General features: G+C 42.3%; 2 protein-coding genes across 5 annotated transcripts in view; one reads left to right on the top strand and one right to left on the bottom strand.

The window, feature by feature from the left end:
• Nucleotides 1-496: 496 nt before the first annotated feature.
• On the top strand, nt 497-23763 carry mcee (methylmalonyl-CoA epimerase). Of its 3 annotated transcripts, none has more exons than XM_022253007.2 (5): nt 497-623; nt 2897-2984; nt 4073-4128; nt 4508-4654; nt 22462-23763. In XM_022253007.2, the coding sequence occupies exons 1-5, from the start codon at nt 570-572 to the stop codon at nt 22612-22614; spliced, it is 498 nt and encodes a 165-aa protein (XP_022108699.1). In that variant the 5' UTR covers nt 497-569; the 3' UTR covers nt 22615-23763. The 3 variants fall into 3 exon arrangements, with proteins under 3 accessions (XP_022108699.1, XP_086992619.1, XP_022108691.1); XM_087136493.1 differs by lacking the exon at nt 497-623 and adding an exon at nt 818-1080 and having other exon boundaries at nt 2898-2984; XM_022252999.2 differs by lacking the exon at nt 497-623 and adding an exon at nt 851-1091.
• The window catches only part of LOC147799043 (uncharacterized), a 34263-nt gene continuing 31724 nt past the window's right edge, over nt 23764-26302 (bottom strand). For both annotated transcript variants that reach the window (XM_087136490.1, XM_087136491.1), the window contains one exon: nt 23764-25526. In XM_087136490.1, the coding sequence (XP_086992616.1) occupies nt 25481-25526 (46 nt within the window). In that variant the 3' untranslated portion in view covers nt 23764-25480. The remainder of the gene's footprint in view (nt 25527-26302) is intronic.

Below are 26302 nucleotides of genomic sequence, written 5' to 3'. Positions count from 1 at the left end.
AGGACCGGGATGATCATTCTAAAAGAGCACATTTGTGGGATGGAACACAGAGCAAGGTCTGTCCAACTATCTGCAACCGTGGAGCTAGCTCCAAGACGACTGTGCACACACATTGCTGTTACGCATTAAGTTTGACGCGTGCGTGCTTTTGGCAAATCACGACACCCTATTGGTCGAAGAGGTATGTAACACGCGCGTACCACCTGTCCATGAGCAAAACGGAAGGGCTGCGTAGCACCGTGATCAGAATATCGACAAGAATATAATATCAAATCAGTGCTCTGAAGTACCGTAATTCAGCGCACTGATTTGGTATTATATTCTTGTCGATACCCGTCCATGAGCGTTGCGCTACCGCAATTATGGCTTCTAATTCTGGTTGACGAATTGCACTATAGCTATGGCTCGCTGAGATCCGCGCAGTGGCGCTAAAACGATCTTTGATGGCTGAGTGTAGGTATGGTGGCCCTGAAGGGACATACAATTCATGAAATTTTTTTGCGACACGTCGTGAATTTATTCACAACTATTCGTCAATATTTTCGAGACAAGTCGTGAATATTTTCCCGATGTCGTATATTTTTTCACCGCTAGTCGCGAATAGTTTTTCATTTGCTTGGAGGGTAAGTGCGCTAATAACAGATGGCAAAAGCGCCATTGGTCTCCATTTTTACCCCGCGTTTACGTGATACTAACAGATTTGGTAGCTCCAGCCTCGCTACGCCCCAACTCTAACATCTGTTCCAACTACAGTTGGAACCGTCCCAACTAGAGTGCTGACCCAACTACAGCACATAGGTCCAGTGTGCATGTGTCCAGCATGTGCCAAAGTCATATTCATTGTTTACAGTGTCATTTTATAGATGAAGCGCCATATTTTTGATGAATTGTGTCAGGTGTGAGATGTATAAAACTTGGATAAGGTTGAGAAAATTTCTATAGAAATTGGTCAACAATAGTTGGGCCAGCCCAACTGCACCACTACAGTTGGGACAGACGCTATAGTTGGGGCAAAACATAAATAAATACCCAAGATGGCGGCGGCCTTGGTTCGGCTGGGAGCACGGCATGTGCTACGAATACGAAGTTCCGTAAGAAACGATTGGCAAATAAATGGAAAATGAAATTGATTTGAACTAAATTTGTGATCGGAGAGAATGGCGATGGCGATCATGGGAAAGGGACGACAGATACACAAACGATATAACTTGAGCGATTTTTGTGACTTTCCAAATTAAATTTGTTCCACCAGGCATGTTCCATGATGTGTCATATCCAACGTGCAGATTTGCATTTGTTATCATGATTATCTGGTTATGATACGTGCGCAGTCATGGCTATCGTGGTTTTGAACAAACTGAAAAAATAACTATCCTGCCAGTACATCATACATGATCTGATGATGGTGTTCAGCGCAACCAGTTTATAACACTGTTTAGGCTAGCCCCACGAGTGGGGCACAGACTCTCACTCCCGATCCATAGGATGGATCTGGAGTGGTGAGAGTCCGTGCCACACTGGGGGGGGGGCTATGTTTAGGCCTAAGTTAAATCATGTTCATGTTATTGTACACCATCCAAAGTTGATGCTTTTGCATGACATGGTACGACTATGAGATCAACTCAGGGGTAGGCCTAGTCCGAGTAACTTGGACTCTACAAATGTACAAATCGCCTTTTTAAACATTTGGATCGACCTAGGGTACTAGGGTAGGCCTACCCCCAGAACTGTGGGGTCTGATGTCCACTCTTCTTCCAAGGGCAGACGTCGGACCCCACAGTTCTAGGGGTAGGGTATGCCTGCAATACATTTGCGCTAGAGTCAAGAGAGCCCCAGTGGTCAATCCAAAAAGTGGAGACTGTAAAAACACTTTCTATGAAATCCCTTTTGCGTGTATAGATCACTCACCCCATCAAACGACCGATTTATTACTTTTGGCGATTTCCAGTTTGTAGAAGTCTGTTAAATTTTGGTTTCTATTTGGGCCATTTGTTTACTACAGTGATTGACTCCCAATCGTTGACTGATGCCAAACACAGTGGGGGTCTGTTTGGTCTGGGAACTAGACAGCGTTATCACGTAGATCCCCTGACCGTGACATTGCCAAAGAATGTTGATGAATGATAAACCAAAATACAATGCTTGGGATCGAGTGTGAACTTGTTGTCAGACATAGCGTGGTGTGGCGCGCACACCATTTGCTTGTCCTATCCCCATTCCACACAATGATGACGCACACCCATGAATATACCCGATGGATGTTGTTTTTCGACACATCATTGCGTTCATGCATACGCAAGGCTTCATTACGAGTGATACAAAGTTGCTGATAAAACTGCAGTTGTGATCACTGTCTTGAATGCTGTCTGGTTCCCAGACCGAACAGACCCCGACTGTGTTTGGCTGTGGTCAACAATTGGGAGGTAATCACTGTAGTAAACAAATGGCCCAAATCGAAACCAAAATTTCACGGACTTCTACAAACTGGAAATCACCCAAAGTAGTATGTTGGTTGTTTGATGGGGTGAGTGATCCACACACGCAAAACGAATTTCATAGAAGGCATTTTTGCGGCTTTTCTACTTTTTGGATTGACCGTAGTGGGGCCAAGGGTATGAACGGAGTCCGGTAGACTGGCCCTCTGTCTGGAGCTAGAGTCAAGATTGCCATGATTATGCTTAACAATAGGCCAACATACCCCTGTGCCCGTACATACAGACATGACGGATAGGGCTACACTAGATGCTTTACAAATGTTACCTACACTGACCTACATGTAAATTGATTCTGGCGACATTTTGAAGTATGTCTCGGTGACACATCTAATACATCCAACTCAACCAATAAAAGTCCTGCTTCTGTTTCTCCCTACCCCATACATGTCATGTGGCCTCAGACTTCTTGGTTGTCAAGACATCATTATTCAGACAGTGCGTGGAGCCTGGGAAGACTGAACCATGTGGCCATAGCTGTGCCAGACCTTAGTAAGAATATTTTGTCTAGAATATGCTGGGAAAGAATGTTGCATCCTAACTCCACTTTAGCTACTGTGTACAAAGTATGTACATGTATATGAGACAAGAGGCAGAGTGCAACATTCTTTCCAGATGTTACAGCCATGTCCAAATCGGCTACAGCTTAAAGGGTAGCTGCAATCAATGGTTTTGTTTACAAACCTGTAAAATGCACCTTTGTGCTTCAGTAAACCTTATTTTCAACTTTGGTTTCACTATTTGGGTATTTTAATGCTTTTTGTTTTTATGCCGAGTGTTGCCATATTCATGAGCAAAACGGTGATGTCATCTCAGGAAGAAGCCTCAATGTATATGCTGGTTTGTACACAAAAAATTCCAGCGTTTTAGTAGATTTTCCTGGACTAAGTTTTCTCATTGCTGATTGTTTTTTTTATGTGCAATGTGCATAGCAATAAGAAACCATTAATCCCTCTCTCAGAAATATTTTTAGTTAGTAAATTCTGGGTGCACAATTTGAACAGAAATATACCTATGCACTGAACCATGTCTTCCCTAGATGACTTCACAGCAACGGCGCCCTCAATTGTCCGGGAAAGCATGGATAATTTTGTTGTTCAAAAGTATGCACTTTTCAATGCATTTAACCAAACAGGAGTGTGTAAGACTTTTCATACATTCAAGAAAAGTACAAAGATGCAGAAAAATTGGGTCAAAGAAAAATTCATTGCAGCTACACTTTAAATTGTTGCTAATGGTGCACTGCAGTGAACAGCTGTGGCCAAGAATGACAGTGCTTATTGCATACATGATCTAATTTACTTTTTTAATTTGCATAAGCAGAGCTAGGAGCTTCTGTGTTCATTAAAAACAAGGTTTACAAGTCAAACTTGTCCGCACACTGCAAATATGCATCATTTTGACAAGGAAATATTTACCAATTTTTAACCTAGCATTTGGATAATTCTGGAGCGTATTAGTAGAATTTGAGCAACCTACGTCAGGGAAAGTGTGGAAAAAGGCTTGCAAAAATTTTGCCATGGCAGAAATTATGACTAGAAGCAGAGACTTGACGCTAGATTTATCTTCACGTTTTATAGCGGACGCAGTCAAGGTATACAGAGATGTGTTTCAAGCTAAAGTCAGTGAGCCGCAAGTAAGTACAATGCCTTTTCTTCCACAGTTGTACTTAGTGGGTAATACGTGACAGTTTGTGAGCTTGTGAGCATGAGGGAGGTATTGAAATGCTTTGCATGGCAATCTTAAGGGTGCCCCTGGAAATGAGCCCCATCTTGTACTTGGTTAAAACTGGAACCCACCTGCGTGCCAGTGCAAATGTTTCAATTGTTGATCAAGTCAGCTGATCTGAATTTCAAATTCAGTCGGCCGTGTCTCATTGTAACTAGTACCGCCATGTACATTACACCGAGAGCTTCTTGAAAACTCAAATATCTACAGACCTTAGTCCTAAAACTTGATTTTTTGCCCACTGCCTTGCAATAGCTCAACTTTGTTTTTTCATTTTTGTTTGAAAGGCCCTTCCTGAGCATGGTGTGACTGTCGTCTTTGTGGAACTGGAAAACACGAAGCTGGAACTACTGGAACCCCTGGGTGACAACAGCCCCATCGGAGGGTACTTAAAGAAAAAACCAGGGGGAGGTATGCACCACGTATGTCTTGAGGTGAGACCTGTACTGCCGCAGACTTGCTCTGTGGTCAGATTCAATGCATTCTGAAGCAGAAGTCTGTGTGATTAGAATGAGGAATTCTTGGTTGGCCCAAACACTGCCTCTCAGGGTGTGCTTAGGCATCTGTCTGTCGTCCACACAAGCAGTCCCTTACACTTGACGTTCACTGTGTGTAGCACTCTCCATCACCTGCTGTGGATATGTGGGAGAGAGTCTAATAAATGGAGCTTATGGGATGTTTGTTTGGTTCAAACAAACATCCCTTTTTTGAGGGATTCATCTCTTGCGGTGTTATTCCATAGCTGCTGTGTTGAAGTGGCTGTGGTTCCCAACACCCACTTCAACTTTTCAAACTGTTGTTATTGAAATGCATGCCAGGTTGCTCAAACCATGCTTTACCACACTTAACACTATGCAAGCTCAGCTCCCACAAAATATAGTTCACTATCTGCCCCTCTTTTCATTTTCCTGGTCAATGAAAAACGAGAGAGCTGTAAATTTAAGACCAGATGATTTTTAAAAATTCTTGTATTCATCTGGCCATTATTGATTGACTTTTTTTACAGCCATCACTTTGCACATAATATTTTCCAGAAGGTCTGTCATGGCTGTGACTCACGATAGTCAAGCACCTTGGCTCATTACTTAGACATGTCACTTGGGCTGTGTTCAAACTGGGCTTAGTTCTCCACACCTACGGCCATTTGCCATGGCATGCTAATGGCACTAACCGTAGCCACAGCCAGAAAATACCTGATTTGGACGTGGCTAGTCTTGATTCTCATCTAGCTGCTTTACTGTGGCCCCTGGCTGTTGTACGTCCTACTCATCAGCACATGGTTGCTGCCATCTGTAGTTGACAGGATCAGTTATATTTTTCATCCTAAAGACTGTGACCAAGTTATGTGGCTATGGCTAGATAGAGAGCATGTGCGTATCTTAGCTATTACTAAGTGGCTACTTCCACTTCCCATGGACTTGTGTATTACCACCAGCCGCAGCCAGGTAATTTGGACATTTTCTTTTTTTGCTCCGTGCAAAGCAGCAACTTGTACTGCCTGATACTTGGAACTAGGTTGGGGATGTGAACAGTGCTGGAAAAATTAGTGCTGAATTCTCAGTTTTTCAATTTGTGACCAAAAAAAAACTCAGAGTGTAAAGAATCTTATTTCTTCCTGATGGTTCTGCTTGAATTGCAAAAAAAAAAGTCAAGGGGCACCATGCTTGTACGTTGTTCCAAGAAAGTGTGCAAGTTTTCGATCTGGTAGTTTCTAGCGGAACTACAAGGGATTCTGTGCTTACTTTTTGAGAGTGATCAGCCTCGCAATCAGGCATTGCCCGTTTCCTGTGAATATCTGGAAGAATCAGAGGAGATTATGTGTCTTGAGTGTCTCAAGAACGTTGTGTGTCACTGATAAGAGTTGTTAAAGTTAAATAGATACGATGGACCTACCCAGGGTTTACTGCCGGGTGGGGGTTAGTGAGATGGGCCAGTTTTGAAGCATTATAACGATAGGCACCTGCCAACTGGTGATGTAAACCTGCGGCAGAATTTAGTGTTCAGGGGTGAGAACATGTGATGTGGGGACAAGATTCATGTCACGCTGTTGAGTCAGACACGAATACCCTAATCCTGGAGTCTCTTCTAATCCTAAATGAAATCTCACTTCCTCTCAGAACTCCGCGATAAGAAATTTTGCGCAGCAACATTTATGTGAATCATAAACACCGGCTTTTCTGCGTGGGGATTTCTAGAGGCGATTCTATGCATTGCATGTCAGATTCTCGGAATGCTGTTATTCCTCTGCATACGCCTTGTATCTGTAGGTCACATCCCTCGAAACCTCACCATCAAAAATTCTGTACACTTGCCAATACACTTTTGTGGCGTGCATTTTTGTTTATGTTAGGTTCACATACTGTACTTTGTGTTGGCATAATGCTGACAGGAGTGCATAGGACCTCGCCTCTTTACAGGGAGGTTCTCTACAAATTAGGACTGAGTTGTGGGGACTTCTGTTCCCACAACATTTTTGGTGTAATGACAAGTATATGTCCTGACATCTACGGTTAACCCTCCACCAACTCGGCAGTTAAAAAAAACCTACCTAGTAGTTTCAACTGTCGCATACAAAAATCATATTTGTACTTATTTTGTAAACTATACAACCACTGGAATGTTACTTGCAATCACTATATACATCTGCCAACACGTCGAAGTACAAAACCCATTGATGGCTGGTATCCATTGTGGGGGTGGGGCTGACAGGTAGGGGATGCAGTGGCACATCTAGCAGGGTAGGTGGTCTGAGAAAGTTGTGATGAGGAGATCAAACATCCTTGAACTGATTTTGGGATGTACAAGTCAAGTGGCATCAGGGAGGAACTTTACGCAGAGCTACATGTGTGGAGGAACTGAATGTACACAAAGCTATGGTAATAGCAGATTGTACCCAACATATGGGAGTTATTATTGTTATTTTATTCAGAAATCAATCAACTAAGCAACAATCGTACACAGAGAAAACAAGATACGGTTGATTCATTCTGGGATAACCCAAGAAAGCCAATTACACAGGCTTATTTCCATTGGGGTCCCCTAAGTACATAATTATATGGACAAATTTACAAAATTACACATATACAGAACAAACAGAACATGAAAAAGTTTTTTTTTTCTGCCAAATTCTGGGAGAGCCAGACTGCTCTGATGACTCACCCCCCTCCAAAATTAGAGTCCACGTCCAACTTAAAAAGCCATGGAGAACGGGCTCAGCGTTGTTTACTATGAGCTCAGAAGGTCAACAGTCGTGATTTGGGACAGTCCAAACAGTCACTCTCCATAACCGCAGGGTATGCGTGCACCAACTGAGGTTGAACTTGATTGTCATAGTTACTGTCATATTTTGTCGCATTTGCAGAGGCAAACTTGCTTTCAACTAAATTTGATCGTTTTATTGGATTTACAGTACTTGTCTGCAGCCACCACCGACCCCTAATTCAGTGACTCATGCAAAGTTCACCTGTGGTTTGGAACCAGTTGTAACTCAGCCTGTTATTTTCGCAGGGCTAGTTGCTCGGGTAGACCTGCTCTCCTATAGGCTGCGTGAGTGAATAATGTTGCCATTTGCAGGGAGGGGAGCTTGTGCATGGATCAGATGAGTGCATGCATCGGGAACACAGTGCAGGAGTGGGTCGGGCTCATGTGTGAATTTCCTTTCTACTCGAATAATCCATCGTAACGGATGATTAATCTGCAATAACAGATGAGATAATCTTGAAAAATAAAAATTGAACTTCCATCAAGGGAATTATTAACATGAAGCATTCAGTGCACCAGCAGGGTTCATATTTTGTACCATTTGCTGGTTGATATGGGTATGGATGTTAGTATGGCTTGCCCAAAGACCTGTGCTGACATGGAGTGGCAGGACTGAGGGGTGCTGTGTGATTTTGAATGATCTATAAGAGCTTATATTCAAAGTAAAAGTGCTAGTCAGATATTCAGATATCTGTTGTGTTTTTCTGAAGTATGACCGATGCATCTACATGTGCACGCCCCCAAAAATTACAACAGGTGTTGATCTATCTCATTTTAGATAAACATTTCCATATTAAACCTCTACAATAGACGCCATTCCATACAGGTTGCATGCTCCAGCACGACAGACAAAGCATACACATAAGCACATCTTCTTTGTCCCAAGGAGTTGTGTTGAGGTGATGAAGCATGGATTTATTTCTAGGATTTCTACCACCTGCAATGAGCTCCCTGGGGAATGTGATGTGTTTGGTGCTTTGTCTCTTCACTCTTTGTGTAGCCAGGTGTCCCACTCGCTCAACCATTAGTGGTTAATGTACATGAACGTCATTCTTTTTAATGCAATCTTACTCCTTTTCTCAATCCACATCTTAGTACTGCCATCTTTCCTTTTCTTTTCTTATTTTGGTTGCTTTGTCTAGTGTTTTTTTCTGGTTTTTGTTTGTTTGTTTGTTTGTCTGTCTGTCTTTCCTTGTTGTGTGGGTTGCTTTTGTCTGTTACTCTTAAGCTTTGTGTGTAAATATGGATCATATTTATATTTTTAGCTTTCTTGTCATAATATTTGGATTTAATTAATGATCATTGTAAATTGTGTAATGTGTTTGTTTTACATTTTTTAAAAATAGTTTTAATCCAATCCTGTAATTGGCAGTTTTCCTGCTGTTGGATTAAATAAATAAATGAATAAATAAACAAATAAATAAATAAATCAGATTGGCAGAAATTGAGATAAGATTTATAGATAAGATAAAATTTCTGCCCTTTCTCTTGAGGTCCTTTTAGGCTGAGCCCATCTGCAGTAAGTAAAAATAAAAAGGTTTGCTTTGTTTTAACTTTTTTATCCTAAGAGAAATACAGACAGATGTAGACTTGTTGAACCACACCAAATTGTGACTGTGCGACTCCCATGCCGATCAATAGCTTCCACATATCACTCTTCTCATCGTTTTTTTTACATGCACAAACCTCATTTGGATTCTTTTATGACCGTCCCATTCAAGTTTGTATAGTTGTGTTCATTGTTGGCAATACATTGGCTGTATCAAACACCCCCACATAGCGGTGGCTCCCTGTATCTGTTTACTGTCTGGTATGCAAATTATTTGTACATGTAGTGCATCGATTGAATGCAGCGGCCTTGTAGCATCTGCTCATTTGCATGCTAAATACCCAATTGATCATATCTGCTCTCGTCCGTCACGCTTCTATGAATTTGCAGCAGTGCGCGGAACTTCTGTAAGTGGGTGAATTGTTTTTATCTACAGCCGGATGGAGCATAGCGTCACGCTGAACACCAGCAAAAACCATGTGTGGTCCACTGGTCTTTGCTTTAGAATCCCAAACACTTGTGTTAAATTTGGAACTGTGGAGCTTTGGATGTTGTTTGTAATTTTTTTTTTCTTTTTTTTTTTGCCCTCTGCAGATGTATGCACTTGCATGCATAAATATAGTCATCACCAACTGTTTGACCTCGCACTGCGAGTCAGTCACAACTCATATGCAGCTAATTACACTAAATGAGCTTTTGATATTTGGGAATTCACACTGCTATTTAATCTTTCATATGATGTAGAGATGAATAAATGTTTATGATGTGGTTTATAATTTGTGTCCACGTGTGTCATCAGTGACAACGAGTGGGCTTGCAGATAAGAAATTTGATTTGATTTTTCAGTCTGGACATATGAAATCACCCACTTCGGTGTGTGGAAAAATTTTGTAAAACTGAAAAAAAAACGATTAAAATAAAAAAACCTGATAAAACTTTGGAGAGGACGCATTGTTCAAGAACTTGAAAAGCTTCCAAACACTGAGTTTAAAACTCTGTAAAAATCACATCCGAATGTCTTTGTCTCTGTTGGGGTGAACCTGAATTGAGGATACATATGCTGTAGTTATGATGTGTAAGAACAGGCCGTAGTTTGGAGTTTCGTTCTTCAGTATAACCTCCCAGTGGTCCCAACTTTGACTGAAGTTTACGTGTGCCTGGGTGTATAGTGTTCTGGCTTTGCTGTGCAAGTCATGTTGAATTCTTGTGAGTGTGAAAGTAATTTCTAAAATCTAGGGATCCAACCTTGGCCCAACATATCAGGATAGTGCAAACGGGCGTCCATATGTTGGGTGAATTGAAGGGAAAGCATGACAAAAAGTATGCACAATCCATGTGATGAATGTCAGAATATATTTTCCAAATGTGTGGAGGGTTTCAGAGTGTGATCGGGCAAGGTCTCACCCTTTGGAAATTAAACTCGCGTCTCAACCGATGCACTGCAGAGTGCTACCATTAGGATCATTTTGGAATCGTTCCAAATGGCTTCGCTCACACTTGAGAAGCCGCTGTCTCTTATGATCAGTAGCATTTAATAATGCATAAGTATTTGATTGGGCCACTAATTAGAGAAGCTGCGACCAGTACACCACGAGTGCCTTGATTTTGTCAGATTAATCCTTGAGGATAACGTGCATCATTTTAGTCGCATCAGTGGTAAAATCTGGCATGCCAAAGACACTGAGTGGCAAAATGCTTTGTTATATTTCCTTTGTGCTTGCCATGTCTTATTTGCTTTTGTTAGTCCAAGTAGTGCAATTGGTGGCTGAGGATTAAGTTTTAGAGGCGACCAAAATAAGGGGAAAACTCCACCCGCAAAGCAACCTGTGCAGGCTAATAGGGTGTGTATTTATGCGTGGTGCAGGAACTGGTTAGCCCATAAAATAAACGTAATTACACAGTTACTTTGGTACCCGTCACAGTAGCCACATCCCAAAATTCATAGAAAAAAAAAAGGAAAACAATTTTTAAAGGGCAATACGAAGAATGCATTCGATTGCATTTTTCCAAAAACTTAGCCTTTAAAAATTTTTTGACACCATGACGTTTGACACCATCCACATTTCTTAACTGTCATTGCTGTCTGAGAATGCTGTTGTTTGTGAACTGAGTTTGATTTCATAATTTCTCAACACAAAAGCTTCTAAAACTTTCTATTTTACTGCCTGAAAACATTTTATGAGTAGTTTTTAAAAGTTGGTGTCAAGTACCCAGTTCCGTAACCACTTGCTGCCAGGTGGTTTGAAAAATGCAGTACACATAATCGGGAATTTTTTTTTAAGATTTTCAGTTTTCAAAATTCTTCAAAAATTCATCATTTAAATTGATGGACGTTTACATCCACACAAATTGATGTCTGTTGCCCACTCTAGTCTGACAGACAAATATACCCAGCAAGAACTGAGACCGAGGGGTACCCCCCAACATGTCCAATCCGTATACACATTCCAGACTATTGTTACTTAACACATCCCCCCCAAGATGTCTGAAAGGAATTCCCCAGATTCCTGCGAGACAATGACCGACACAAAGCAGGGGGGTTCTCTCCGTCTCATACCTTGCTGCGTATGTAGACAAAATCTATTGATGCCCGCGTATTTCAGCCAGGCTTGCAGCCTTGTAAAAAGAGCCCAGATTGTGCAGTGTTATGTAACTTTCTTTTGTTCACAAACCTGGCACAGTGCGCTGCTGACCTCTTTTCAATAGGGGCCAGATTAGCGTGCAGCGGCGCTGTGTGGCTCATCCCTCCAGTGGTGGAGCGCTTTTGTCCCCAGTGGTAATCCGCTCGCACTAAATACTCCAAACCGTGGCATACTGTTTCAAAACAAGGCTGGATTATCTCCACTATTGAGAGTGAAAAAATGTCGGTAATGCCCAGCAGCCTGCTCTTTTGTTCTGAGTATGGTCTTTTGTTACAGGCCCTGTTCCCTTTGTCCGATTTCGGAGACCCCAGCCACATGTATAAACAAAAGTTGCCAGAAACCGGAGTCCCCAGCGGCAAGTTATTAATTTGGAAATGATTCCAGACGTGGGTTGTTGGGTTCTAGGGTACCAGTTTCCTTGTCCATGTGTATGAACAACACTGAGGTAGGACTTAATTTACCTAGTTCTATTTTTTCCGGCAGGAATCCAAACCGAGACAACCAGAGACGGAAGATGTGTGGAAAAACACCTCTGGTTCAGGCTGACTGTTGAAAATGATGCTTGATTTCTTGTTACATTGGATTTTTTTCCTCGCAACAGGAAGAAGCTCTCATATCCAATCTGATGGAGCCTTTCCAAGTGAGCCAACCTGCTACATTCATACCTCAACAGAATGGTGCAATCACTTTCCATCATTTGTCCAGGTTTGGTGCTGGAATCTTTCTGTCCTGGATACTAATTTGATTTTTGGTAGAGATTAGGATTTTGAAAACTCAAATCCATTTAAACCCCCTCTGCTATTCTGGATGGAACTCCAAGTTGTTTTTTCAGTATGCATGCTCAAATATTCTCTGGTTATAATAACATTCAGGTACGTTGTATCCCATCAGCCACAGAAAAAGTCTGCATTGACGTGTGTGTCCTCTTTGTGGACGGACGTAGCGGCCAAATCTTGTTTCCTGAGGGAGCAGAGCCTAAGAAAAAAAATTCTCCCTCAGAAGGACATCTCCATTTCTGTCTCCCTGCTTTTAATCAGGCAGACACGCCCCCCTCCTCCAGTCTGAGTTACCAAATAATTGATGGATTTCTTGCTTCCTGTTGTTTCCAGAGGAAGTAGTAGCGCCGAATGCTGGACAGAAAGGTCATATGGTGGTGTCTTTGTTTGGGGTTTTTTGGTAGCACTTGCTTTGATGACCGCGGATGTCGCTGTACAGGATATCACCTTACTGAGATGCCTGAATATTGTTCTCTGGTCAAGACACAGATGGCAAGGCTTAGGCCCATTTATCTTTTCTCCTGACTCCATAGCATTTGAACAAAGTACAGATAATGCGGGCCATAGATATTTGTGTCCATTTTCTCCCTAAACACCAACCATATGGAAGGCTCTTAATTCTTTCCCGATGACTTAGTGGTACTTCCTCGGTAATTTTCCTGAAAGAGTGCATCTTCTGAGATAATTTGATCTGACGTGAAAGATCTAATGGTCTGTCCTGTGTGTATTTGTAGTCCTGTGGAAGCTCTTCAAAATGACCTCAACTGTTGCACCCTTCCAACTTGAAGTACTTGTTTTGCTTCACATTGATCATGTGGCATTCGAAGATTAAAACAACCAATTTTAAAATAAAAAAGAAACCTTTCCAAAGAATGTGCAAAACAAAAATAATTGGTGAAAGACACACACACACAAAAAAAGATTGCTACACTTGGAATAAACTGAATAAAATCACACAGTACTCCCAGAAAGCAGAATGAGAACAAAAATCAGCTCCAAAAATCATGCGCTGATGGACGTACAGTTGAGCTGGCCACAAACTTCAGTGTGTTCTCATTGCTCGGCGGCTGGTGGGTACATGCACAGGTTTCAAACTTGAGCAACAGTTTGGCTTCAAGGTATGGCCTGTCATTGCTGTTTTTAACTTCAGGAAGTTTTGGGCGGTGGAATGAATTTGGTCCTGACTGATCATGAGTCCGCTGCACTGTCAGCTAAGTCACACGTTGGCGTAGGTGGAGATTTAACTGTCAAATCACTTCATCGAGAGGATTATGCCACACTCCCTGTAGTGACTCCAGAAAGTGTTTTGAATATTGGTGATTAGTTCAGTGTGAGTGATGGAGGGGATCGCTCATCAGAGGTAGATTAGCCTCAAAATCTGGCTTCTTTCACCCTGTGACAGGGCGCATGTCATCAGCGCATGGCCCGAAGCACGCAATGCAACACTCTAGGAAACTATTCAAGTTCTAGTTATTTATCTTTGGCCTATTAGATTTCCTGTCCGTAATGAATGCGCTGATAACTTAAGCTTGTAGTTGTACACTCATGTTGGGCCAGGTTATCCTCAAATTGTGTTTCCTTCCGTGAAAGCAGTGAAATGAGGGCAAATGTTGGAGGTGTTAGAAAGTACAGCGGGGACCATTCCACAGACTTCGGTTTCCCCCTCTTTTGGGCGAGGGCTCCAACAATGTCCTTCACTTTTGGAATTACTGCTCACTGTGGGTCAGTTTTATCGTCTTAGCACGGGGCCATCGAGATGCTCATTGATGTACAACAACCAAAAGTAAGGGTCTTATCTTTTTGATTCAGGCATTAATGACACACCTGCAGATGATTCAGGAGCTAGAAAGAACTCAAGGTGAAGGCTAAGTAGAGTCTTAAAATGGGGCCAGCAGACCCATTCTTCCCTCCATGACCATATTTATCCTATAATCAAGGCATGAAGGTCAGGTACTATAATGGACCCAAACTCTGGAATTCCTGGACCTGTTGACTCTTCTGTCTTGTGCATCATATGACAGCTATGTATATTGCTCTTGACTGTGAGCCCCTATGACCGTGTACACGGCTCAGTTGGATCAATTTGGTTGATGCAGTTGTCTGCAGGTCTTCCAAGATTTGAACTGAGAGAAGGCAGGGAACGAGAGTGGTGTCAGATTTTGATAGGGAGTTATAGAGGCATAAAGCAATGTCGAGGTGTAGCACAGCAGTAATTGGCAAGACGGAGATCTCTTTAGACAAAATACAGGTACGCGTTGGTGTAATGGATCAGGCAGCCCTTCAACAGCGTTCAAAACAAGTGAAACATACAGAGACGTCAACCTGATGTTATCCAACATCTCATAGCCTTTCGCCGGAGCCGGGGGCAAAGACCCCCACTGGGAACCAAACCAATGTCTGGCGTTGATTTGCGGGTGACAAAATAGCAAGTAAATCATGTACGGACTGACTTATGTTGACTGGCTAAATTAATCGGGTGCTTCATCACCACAGTTATCAGAAATGGAAGTTTTGCTCCTTGCTTAGTTGTGTACTACTGGCCACTTGTTTTGCCTGACTGGGCTTAAAGTTTGGAAATCTTGCGAATGTTATCAGCATTAGCCCCAAGATGTTCTTCATTATCCTCCATCATTTGCTTTTCCTGCAAAAAATACAGTCTCGTGCGTTGCTGCAGCAGGCGGCAAATCAATGTTGATTGATTCCGTGTAATTGCAATCAAACCCATAACTCATCAGGGATTGCGCGTAGCATGCTTGGGAAAAACACAAGGAAATTTTCAGATTTTGGTGTTTCATCTGTGCCATCTGTTAAATTTCCTCCGGCTAGGGCGAGTTGCGAATCCCATCCTCATGAGCCACTTCAGCTGCCTTGCTGTAGACAGGTCAGTCTTAGCGCATTGCCAGCATGCCCCCAAACTTGTATGGAATGCAGGAACAAATTCTTCAGTTTCCTTTGTGTCACCTTGAAAAGGACTCCTCAGCTTTCTCGGGATAAAACAACAGCTTGGTGCATATGTTGAAGTGTGCCACTGAAGATTACTTTTGCTCGGATGTATAATGCCTTTGTGTCCAACAGGACATTGCTTTGAAGAGCTAGTCCGGGATAACTTTCGAGAGACGACGGGCCAAAGATGCAGTTGGGTTGGAGATAAACAAACTTCATTCCATAAGCTAACTATCAATCCATAACTCCCTTGGCATTCTTCTTAAAATGTTCCTGAATCCTCCAAAATCTTCCTCTGTGCAGGAAACCAATGGCACATTTTTGGTTAATGAAGCTCCACACGCCGCCAAGCTCCATATTCAGTAAAGTAACTTTGGTTGGCCTGTATACCTTTCTGGATCCTGCAAGCTATTAGGCTAAACCTCTGTTTGGATTATGGAGGATCTTGGGATATTAATGGTGTAGGTCATTTGGTCAGTCAGCACATTTGTCGTAATTGTTTAGTACGGCATAAAAAAGATCACATGTACCCATTAGGTATGCATTAGCATAGCTGATTTCCCTCAACATATGAAATGCGTTGCATGGCCGTGGTTCATGGCCATCAAAATGCTCCCAGAAATTGTCATGTGTTGCAAAGGGATCTTGTTTGCCATAGTTGCATTGTGTACCGTTGCAAATTCACAGCATAGCCTCAGGGTGAGTGCATGAACCAAATCGCAATATTTAACAATTGACAGTGGAGTAGCAATCAACTTTTTCAGTTAAAAATCACTCAAGCATCCCCTCCCCCTACCCCTAGACAGTCCAAGGCTTGTTGAACTGTAAAGTGCAAAATGTCCATGTCCGTGTGCATCCCAGACATGCTTTTCAAAATTCTGTGGATATTTGAAACAAATTCACTTCACCATCTGGGCCCAATTTCACGGCATTGCTTACCACAGGCGAAAAATCAGAGCGTACCGTAGCAGAAAATTCTCTGCTTACAGCGAACGCATTTCACGGGTTGGCAAGGAAGTTTGGCTTGTGCGCGTATGCGAACTAAGGATTCTGTGCTTAAAAGGTTAGTGCAGAATTTTTCTGCTAGCGTGATTAGTGCAGAATGGAGATTTTAACTCACAGAATTGAACAGCTCGTGGATTTGACTTGCAACTGGATTGTGACTGGGTGATGTGATGGAATTGACTGTAGCAGAAGCACTGCATTATATGAGCCCCGAGCTGGACTGAGAGAGAGTGCAACTGTCCTAGCAATGCAGGCTCCTTTGGTGGAAACGGCACTTCTCTGGATCATAAACGACTATGAAGCAGTGTTGGAGTCGGGTCCATCAAAAGTCCTTTCACAAGTCCCTTCACAAGTCCAGTCACAAGTCCCTTCACAAGGCCTGTCACAAGTCCCTTCACAAGGCCAGTCACAAGTCCCTTCACAAGGCCAGTCACAAGTCCCTTCACAAGGCCAGTCACAAGTCCCTTCACAAGTCCAGTCACAAGTCCCTTCACAAGGCCAGTCACAAGTCCAGTAACAAGTCCCTTCACAAGGCCAGTCACAAGTCCCTTCACAAGGCCAGTCACAAGTCCCTTCACAAGGGCAGTAACAAATCCCTTCACAAGGCCAGTCACAAGTCCCTTCACAAGGCCAGTCACAAGTCCCTTCACAAGGCCAGTCATAAGCTAGAGGGTGAACAGTGACAAAGGAGTGCTTTTGTCACAGCTCATCTGAATAGCTTGTGAATTGGCTTCAGACAGAATGACTTGTGATGGACTTACAAGGACTTGCTGGGACCTGTGATGGACTCGAATACAACACTGCTATGAAATACCATACATGCGCTACTTTCGCATTGCTACCAACAAAAACAATTCTCCCCACCATCATGGCTCTTTTCAACTGATGAGGGGGTTCAAGGCGAATAGGCACAGACAAGTTGCTGTGTATCGGGTGTCTGTCCAATCTTGAGTCGTTGCTGGGCAAAATAAAGCATTTCCTCGTGGTCACGCACAGGGTCCATACCTTCAGGGACCCGTGTTCGATTCCTGCTGGGGCAGCGTTGAGGTTTCTTTCCCTGTCTCTACTCAAGACAAATTCTTTTTGTCCTTTCACTCCCATAAATAAAAAATTTTCCCTCTCACCTCCAATTCAACACTTGGCCCGAGAGTACAGCACCAAAGGGTTTGATGAGGCTTTGCTCAGGATAATTAAGAAGAAACAAAAACACAACGAGACTGTAAAAACTTCACTTTGATATTATACTTGGGAGGTAGGAAAGGCCAGAGCAGATAAATTAGGGGGAAAAAATTCTGGAAAATACATCTCAGTAACAGTAGCCACCACTGTATATGCAAGATACTGTTACCAAAGCGGTCTGTATTCATGTAAACTATTGACTGCATTGTGGATTCAAGGACATCTGGGGTCAGACTTTTGGCGCAGCTTCAAACGACATCTATTGGATTAGCTAGGATTGCAAGTGTTTATTTTTTTTCCATTAGATTTCCAGACCACACTCTGAATAGTTATTTCTGTCTCATCTATGGATGTATGCCTGTCTAATCAATCAAGTCCATAGACTGTTGAATGCGCGTATGCAAAGGTTCAGTGTTGGGACAGGAAGGGAAGAGTTGCTTTATCCTTTGCTACTTGGCAACAAGATGAATACATTCAGTGTTATCATCTCACATCTGAGAGGCAACATTGCTGGTTTTCATGAGGTGCAACTCTCAACTTGATTTCAAAAGGAAAGGGACCAAATCAGTTTTGGGGGGGGGTAGGGATAACTTTTCACGATACAATTTCAGAATTTTTTTGGGGGGCGGGGGATATATTTTGAGACCACATGTTTATAAAGCACAGTGTTTCCAACCAATGAGAAGTCAGAGTCTGTGTGCTGAGCATTGTGTCACATTGAGACTTACTTGGTATCTGGTTGTTTACCTCCAGAAAACCTTCACCAGGTATAACTTTGTGGAGTTTCATGATGAGATTGGTCATGATTCAGGTTTGATCCAAGATAAGATTATTGTGATGGTGCTCTGAAAACGTGATATAAAGGAGAATGTATTGTCAAAGATTCCAGTCAGTGACGCATAGTTCAGGGAGTTTGTATGGGTTTCTGTTTTGGTGAAATATTGCTGGAATCTGGCTGTGTCTGTCCTCCGTGACATGTTTTAGGAGTTACATATTCAGTGTGGTTGACGCTAATATCACTCTTAAGTAATTTATAAGAACACACCAAACGATAATGATATTATCCTCCAGGTGCTTATGGATCCCAGTTTAGGCTTAATTTCCTAGCTGAAACTCTAGATATTGTGGAAATTTGTGACAAAAAAGCTACTTGGTACTCCATTTTGTCTAGTCATAAATAGTTGAATTGTTGTGCAGAATGCATAAATGCACTTGTTTACTGAGTTCCCCGGTGTTGTTTGCTATGCAATCTCTGAGTTGAATGTAATGTGGACAACTATATGTACGGCCTGGTAAGATGCTCAATAGTGCATGACGATTCTGCACATATGAACTCTCCAAGGCCAGTCAAAGCCATGGCTCTGTGTATAATTTGACCATTTCAAATGTCAGCTTATATCTCCACTTTCATTAAGCATCCTCGTGGCGTTGCTTTACCGGACACGTACAGAGTCTTCTCCTGCTAAATCACAGATGATATTGTATGTTCTGGTATTTGCCAAAATAGGCATGTGTGTGTGGGGGGGAGTCTTGTCTTCGCTTAATGTAACAGAAATCTCACGAAACAAGAATTCTCTCCAAGGTTCTGTAAGTTTTCAATTCCTTACAAACCTTCCACAATAACTCATTTCTCACAAGGGCGTGGCTGATTCTCAGGATTTTCTCTCCAGAGCAGTAGGCTGTATTGCTGAGATTCAAACTACCTCTCCCCACTGATGCAGTGAAGCACAATTCATCCAATATTATTCTGAAATCAGCCACCAGGCTGTTTGCAAGCATTTTGATGGATTTCCAATTTGTGCAGCAAGGCAAGCCACTGTTACTTTGCTTGCTTGATATGTTGTTGCGTTACACTGCTTCCCTTCACATTCATCAAGGATAAAGTCGGTAAATCTTGCTTATGAACATAGAGTTGCAACAACTTCAGATTAGAAACCTGAAAACCATCCATTGTCCAACTTGCATCTTTTTTTTGGGGGGGGGTTATTCATGACCTATGTTGAAGCCCTGTAATTTACGGCCATATTCCTATTGACTAGTCATCTGCACCACTGCAATTGACACTCTGGAAACAAATGCTATCATAAACCATCGTGACCTCTATCTTGTCACAACTTTGGTCAGGTTCTGGTTATGGACCAAATCTCCCACAGTTCATCACATGTTTTGTAGAAGTTGGAGAGATTTTTATAAACACATAGTGTCACTGTAGCAGGGCATGGGGGCCATGCAGGTCTTGATTGTAATATTTGAAAGAATGTAGGCCAATTACTCTGAATGTAACAAAGGAAGGTATGTAATACGGAACTGCTGCAAACTGCTTGCTGACTACAGTGTCCTAAAATACAACTCTCAAAATATGGAGGGCCTGACATTTCGATCCTAGCAGAATCTTTCTCAAAGGCAGGAAGGTTTGAAGGATTACTGTTTCTACAGCGTTTGGAAGAATTCAGTTTCTTCAAAACAGGCTACAGTTGTATTTACCCAATCTGTAGATGCATCTTTGACCTGAGACCCGGTGCACGTTTTATATGTGCGCATTTGTAATTAACTGATATTTTCATGTTAAACCATGAAAGATATCCTGGGAAAAACGACACTATATCAATATGCAGACTTCACAAGGCTTATTGGTGCTTGAAGGTATGAATGTTGATAGCTGTGGTGTGACACTTTTTTGTTGTCTAATACCTGTGTGACGTATGACTCCTGGGGCAGAGCAGGGGATGCAATCCGTCCTCAAGGGAATGAACAATGAATATCCCACCTCACTGCAGTCACTAGTTAATCTATTGTCAGGAAAGTCTGAAAAGGCAAAGGTTTGTGAGCTACTCTACAAGGGTTGTGGTGTACTCATTTCATTGTAACCATCGACGACAGCGACTGTGTGAGACGTGCTAATCACCACTTTGGCTGGTGTCTGGTGCTCTGTCAAAGGAACTAAGCTTAGGTGCATGCTCAGTTGTTAAAAAAACTATACCTTAGAGGACCGGGCAATGATGTCATTCGACTGATACTGTGATACAGCCATATTCATACAAAGGGACCATCTATGAAAAAGGAGGATCAATTTCACCAAAAGGCCTCCCTCATATTTCTTTCTGTGTTTCTGTCATTCTAAATGCCTGTGCATGTACGGGCATGCAGGTGACACACAATTTATACAGGATCATTTGCATGTGAGGAGATGTGCAGTAATTGTTATAAATCCAGGTTTGCTGCCATTGTGTAAGAGTTGAGCACGGTAATAGACCCAGCTGTAGACAAGAAATCCGCTTTAGACGTGGACTCACGCCCTGCTCTTGTAAAACGTGTGACATTACCACTTCTGTGATGGAAACCCATCAAATTGTGTGTGTTTCTTTTAGCAAAAACAAACTTACAGACTGGAATGAAACCATTTCATGGTCAGGACAGGACTTACGTTGAGGGTTTTAAGTATATGTACTGCTTTAGTTTTTATACATCTATCTTGGGTGTGAGAGAATGAGGATAATCACAAAGGCTTGAGTCACAGTATGTGAGAGAGTCGTAGTATGTGAGAGTTGTATGTGAGAGAGTCGTAGTATGTGAGAGTTGTATGTGAGAGAGTCGTAGTGTGTGAGAGTTGTATGTGAGAGAGTCGTAGTATGTGAGAGTTGTATGTGAGAGAGTCGTAGCATGTGAGAGTTGTATGTGAGAGTCGTAGTATGTGAGAGTTGTATGTGAGAGAGTCGTAGTATGTGAGAGTTGTATGTGAGAGAGTCGTAGTATGTGAGAGTTGTATGTGAGAGAGTCATAGTATGTGAGAGTTGTATGTGAGAGAGTCGTAGTATGTGAGAGTTGTATGTGAGAGAGTCGTAGTATGTGAGAGTTGTATGTGAGAGTCATAGTATGTGAGAGTTGTATGTGAGAGAGTCGTAGTATGTGAGAGTTGTATGTGAGAGTCGTAGTATGTGAGAGTTGTATGTGAGAGAGTCGTAGTATGTGAGAGTTGTATGTGAGAGAGTCGTAGTATGTGAGAGTTGTATGTGAGAGAGTCGTAGCATGTGAGAGTTGTATGTGAGAGAGTCGTAGTATGTGAGAGTTGTATGTGAGAGTCGTAGTATGTGAGAGTTGTATGTGAGAGTCATAGTATGTGAGAGTTGTATGTGAGAGTCATAGTATGTGAGAGTTGTATGTGAGAGTCATAGTATGTGAGAGTTGTATGTGAGAGTCATAGTATGTGAGAGTTGTATGTGAGAGTCATAGTATGTGAGAGTTGTATGTGAGAGTTGTAGTATGTGAGAGTTGTATGTGAGAGAGTCGTAGCATGTTGGAGAGTCGCAGTGTGTGAGAGTTGTACATGCATGTGACAGAGTCGCAGTATATATGAGAGAATAAACCAAACATGGGCCTGCTTCAGACAATTGATTTAAACAGCGAGCTAAACTTGCCTCTGCACTTTGTAGCGGCAAGTCCTGGGTTCACACTCAACCTGAGACTTTTTCCCCCTTTTGGCACCTGATAAAAATTTGGCATACAGCGTGTATTAAGTGGTTCTGCTTCAGTAAGGGCATGTCCTTGTTTGTAACACATCTAGAGAACCTCCAAACAACCTCAATCTGTGATGCTATTTCGCAAGTGTAGTTGAGAGTGACGCAAGACCATACGCAAGACCAGACACGAAAGCAGTCACAAGACCCGACACGAAAGCAGTCACAAGACCAAGCACGAGTAATAGGGTGAACAGTGACAGACGAGTGCTTATATTGTACTGATAGTTGATTTTAAGAGCTTGTAACTTGATTTCAGACTGGAAGTCTTGCTTTGGCAATGTGATGGTCTTGTGGGATTTTGTTTGGACGTAAAGGTCTCGACTATACAACACTGTTCTATATGTAATGAGCCTTTTTTTTGCCTCCTAGGTCAACAACATCTCAGAAGCCATGAAAACTTTGCAGGAAAAGAAGGTCAAAGTGCTAGACCCTGAGCCCAAGATTGGTGCCCACAGCAAGCCAGTGGTGTTCCTTCATCCGAAGGACTGCGGTGGCGTTCTGGTGGAGCTTGAGGAGGCATGATGCATGCTGTAACGTTAACCATCCACGTGGAAAACTGTACATTAATGCCATTTGGTCATGCAATAGCATGCATATGGCATCATCAGGGCATGACTGGGCTTGCCTGTTGTGGGCCAAGATGGTTATGGAGCCTCCGTGTCACGTTTGAGAAATTTATTTGTACATGATTGGCAGTCCCCTCTTGAAGAGCATGCACAACTAAACACAAGAGGTATTTTGCGTTGCGAGAGCTTGCAAAAAAATTTACAAGCTCACTCGGGTGGGACTCAAACCCACCCACCCAGTAAGCAGGAGGTCGTGGGTTCGAGTCCCACCCAAGTGAGCTTGTGAATTTTTTCGCAAGCTCTCGGACAAACACTGAGCATACCGTGTTTATCAATATATACGTTGGGTAAGGGCAAAACCTGTTATATAAATAAACACAAGAGTCTCTAAACAGAAATATTATTCCCAAGAAAGTCCACTTGCACTACTCATGTTTGAGCACATGCACTATCTGCTCTCTCATTTGTGCCAAGTAGTAATTAGATTTGTACTTAAGTTGTGCACCAAAGTGCACTCAACTCCAACCCAAGATGTGAAAATAGCAGCACACCCTTTACAGAGAGAACTTTCAGTTCATGATGTTCATCAGTTATGATGCTTGCATGATAGGAGCACTGTTGATGTATCAATTGAGGCACTCTGGCAACGGATTAGAGACACCGTTTACAAGGAAATGAACCCCAAATGAAAATGTAGCCCATTGCAGGAGTAGTTTATATTATGCTGAAAGAATTGATCTCATCTTTTCCCGATGAGGTCATTTGACAACTCTGTACCACCTGATCCATGTCTGCACATACAGATGTCCTGCCAGGCACACTAACAGTACATTTTTAATTATTAGCATAAAATCAGATAGGCCTATCTTTACAAAAGTAACAAGACACTTTTAGAACCTTAAGTCACAGCCTCAAAATGGAAGTCGAGTTATATGCAGTGTTTGAAAGTGCTTGCGATGGAAGTTGTTGAAATCAGTATGTATGAATGGTTGGGAGCTGGTTTAGAGAGGGAGGTTGGCAGTTAGCGCTGTAGGATCTTTGGTGTCGGCTGCCACTTTCAAATAAAGTTCTCTTTAAGGAGAGTGAGTCCGACTTCAGCGTTGGATCCATTGACTGCTGCATCAATTCTTAATTTGACCAACTAAGAATTGCCAGTTGTATGAATTGATATTCTTAATCGATTCTATTTAGTCATTCAGCGTTCATTGCGAAGTCACAGCGTGTGTGTGGAACTTTCTGCAGTTCCGTTTGCATACAAATGAAAGATTCTTTATTTATGTCTTTATGACAGAGGCCTCCAAATATAAATAGCATTACATGACATGTTGAAAAACAGTTAGCAAACGTCCACGCTTACAGTTCACATTAGCCCTGTTTTATTTCCCAATGTCTTTAATACTGAAATTAATATTGCAACATCGTATCGAATTTTGAAGTTAGTGTCAAAGAGAGAGACAAAGCAAAGCTGCGACTTGATGGTGAAACAGAAATGTTTCTGTTACACAACCAATGCAGGTGACCGGTGAGGGCGTTTTAAGCGGTAGGGGGCCCGGGACTAATGCTAAATTTCTCTGCGTCTGCAATACGCAGGCTGGTCATTTTGTATATTGTGTACATTGTGTGGTTTTCTGTGAAAGGTGGCATACATTTTTATTCCGAGTGTGCTTTTTTTATTTAGCAAGAAATTTACTGAAACGTTCAAGATGTTTTGCAATCTTTTTGGTTGCTAAGCTTGTATAATTATAGAGATCTCAATCGCGAACTGTTTCATAATTATGAGTGGAATGTAGGCAAAGTCTCGAATTCTATTCACAAATAGACTAATAAAAATTATTGATGACGTTTGTGCAATAAGAAGTTTTATACGGAGAAAACCTGTAAGCAAACATATGTTCAGAAAACCAGCTACAGAATATCATGAAAAGCTACGTGGCAGTCCAATGGGTTTAACTAAGCAAAAATTGCCCCCTTTAGGGAACTCGACGGTGACATGCGTCGTGCTCTTAGAGACGAGTCTTTCCGTTGCGCCGAATCCAGTGGGGGAGAGGCGGTCCAGGCATCGGAATGGGAGATTTCGCGAATCACTATGACTTGCCAACTTTCTGCCGTTGCGTGAAGTTTCCTCCAAATTTCCTGGTGGATAGCGGGCAATTTCCCACTAAATTGATCGCCAAAGAGGAGATTTCCCACTTGCAAGGAACCGTGGAGTGAGTCTAGCAGACACGAGACGCCTCCAACATCGCTGCACCTCACTGACGACAGAAGTTCTCCTACAAACCACTAAAAATAAGACCCATTTTATCCCCGAAGGCACTTTGGAATTCTCCCTGGGGTTGTGTGACTATCTATTTTCATGTCATGTGTCACAGAGTCCGACCATAATCGGACCAAACAGCAACATCTAAACGGTGACTCATGAACAAGCACTGACAGTTGGACACACAAATAGGCCGTTTCGGATAGCCTTCTGTGGATACATTTCTCCCCCCTTGTTTTTTCTCAATGGCGTACTGTTTCAAATGTGCACTAGACACCAGCTCCTCAAAACACCCAATCACGGTCGAAGGTCTCTGTCGGTAGCTGCGCTCCCATTTTGATGCCACTGACAGCGTGCCCCCTCATGCGTGACCAACGCGACGCGTTTCGGGGCTATTGTTAATTTCTATTTTTCTCCTGCCGTATAAGAAAGGACGAAGCTTTTGCGCCAAAATCAGCGAAGTTGAACGCCGCCTGACGCCGTGCTGGCTGGCCCAGGAGCGCTCATCTCTCGGTTCGGTCACATATTCACCAAGTGTGCTGGTAGGCTGATATCGCGCTTATCCTCACAACTGATTCGGTTTCCTCTGCGCGTTGTTTCCCGCCAACGTCCTGGTGACAATAAAAATAGTTGTCTTTGAATACAATGACTAGACAGTATTCCGGTCACAGATGGCTCAATATACCAGGCAGTAAAAGACGTAAGGCGCCTATTACTGCTACCTTAGCACTTGGTTTGGTTCACAGAAACTACACGAGGTAACAGCTACTTATCGCAGGGTTGAAATCAGCCGTAGGAAATTTGCTGGAGAATATTTTACAGTGCAAAGGGCTGTGGACGGTTTGAAATCTGTCGGCAAAATGGGTTTCATTACACATAAACATGGAAATAATACAAACTACTATTTCAAAACAAAACGAACCGTTCAAGTTGTATCGTGCCTCATGTTGGCCCCATTAAGAAAAATGCAACAAAACTTTACAAGAATTTGTCCCGTTTCAATCACCTAATTTGCACCAAGTACAAACATTGAGCCCCCAAATTTAGGCTCACTTATACTTTGCTCTAGACTTTCCTGAAGAGGTGTTGCTAAACGTTTTGTTCATGAGCCTCGATTCCATTGATTAGGAGATTTGTTTCATTGCTTAAAAGCAATGGTAATAGAAGGCATCCGAAAAATGTCAGTGTCTTAAACTCAATTCTAAAATTCACAGGCAGTGCCAGGAAACGGAAGAAAAATCAGAAAAAGGGAACGATGACGTGAATGGGATGGATTTTAAAAGAAAATAATCTTCACGTTCATGCTAACATGATTTTGATAAATCACGATTGTCTTTCTATCTTTAAATTTACATGTCCAAATTCGAGTTTGTCAGAAATTTATTTG

This window comes from Acanthaster planci, linkage group LG05 (assembly GCF_054643075.1).
Source record: "Acanthaster planci isolate LZ-2023a linkage group LG05, COTS_SCS, whole genome shotgun sequence".
NCBI lineage: Eukaryota > Metazoa > Echinodermata > Asteroidea > Valvatida > Acanthasteridae > Acanthaster > Acanthaster planci.
The sequence above is the reverse complement of the archived record's forward strand: the minus strand, read 5'-3'. Positions and strand labels throughout refer to the sequence as shown.

Bases quoted from the DNA above. Each gene is read 5' to 3' on its own strand.
- mcee (XM_022252999.2), top strand. From the start codon at position 1,035: ATGGCGGCGGCCTTGGTTCGGCTGGGAGCACGGCATGTGCTACGAATA. The intron at 1,092-2,896 runs GTAAGAAACGAT...ATGTGGCCTCAG, and splicing joins TGCTACGAATACGAAGTTCC to ACTTCTTGGTTGTCAAGACA. The intron at 2,985-4,072 runs GTAAGAATATTT...CACGTTTTATAG, and splicing joins CATAGCTGTGCCAGACCTTA to CGGACGCAGTCAAGGTATAC.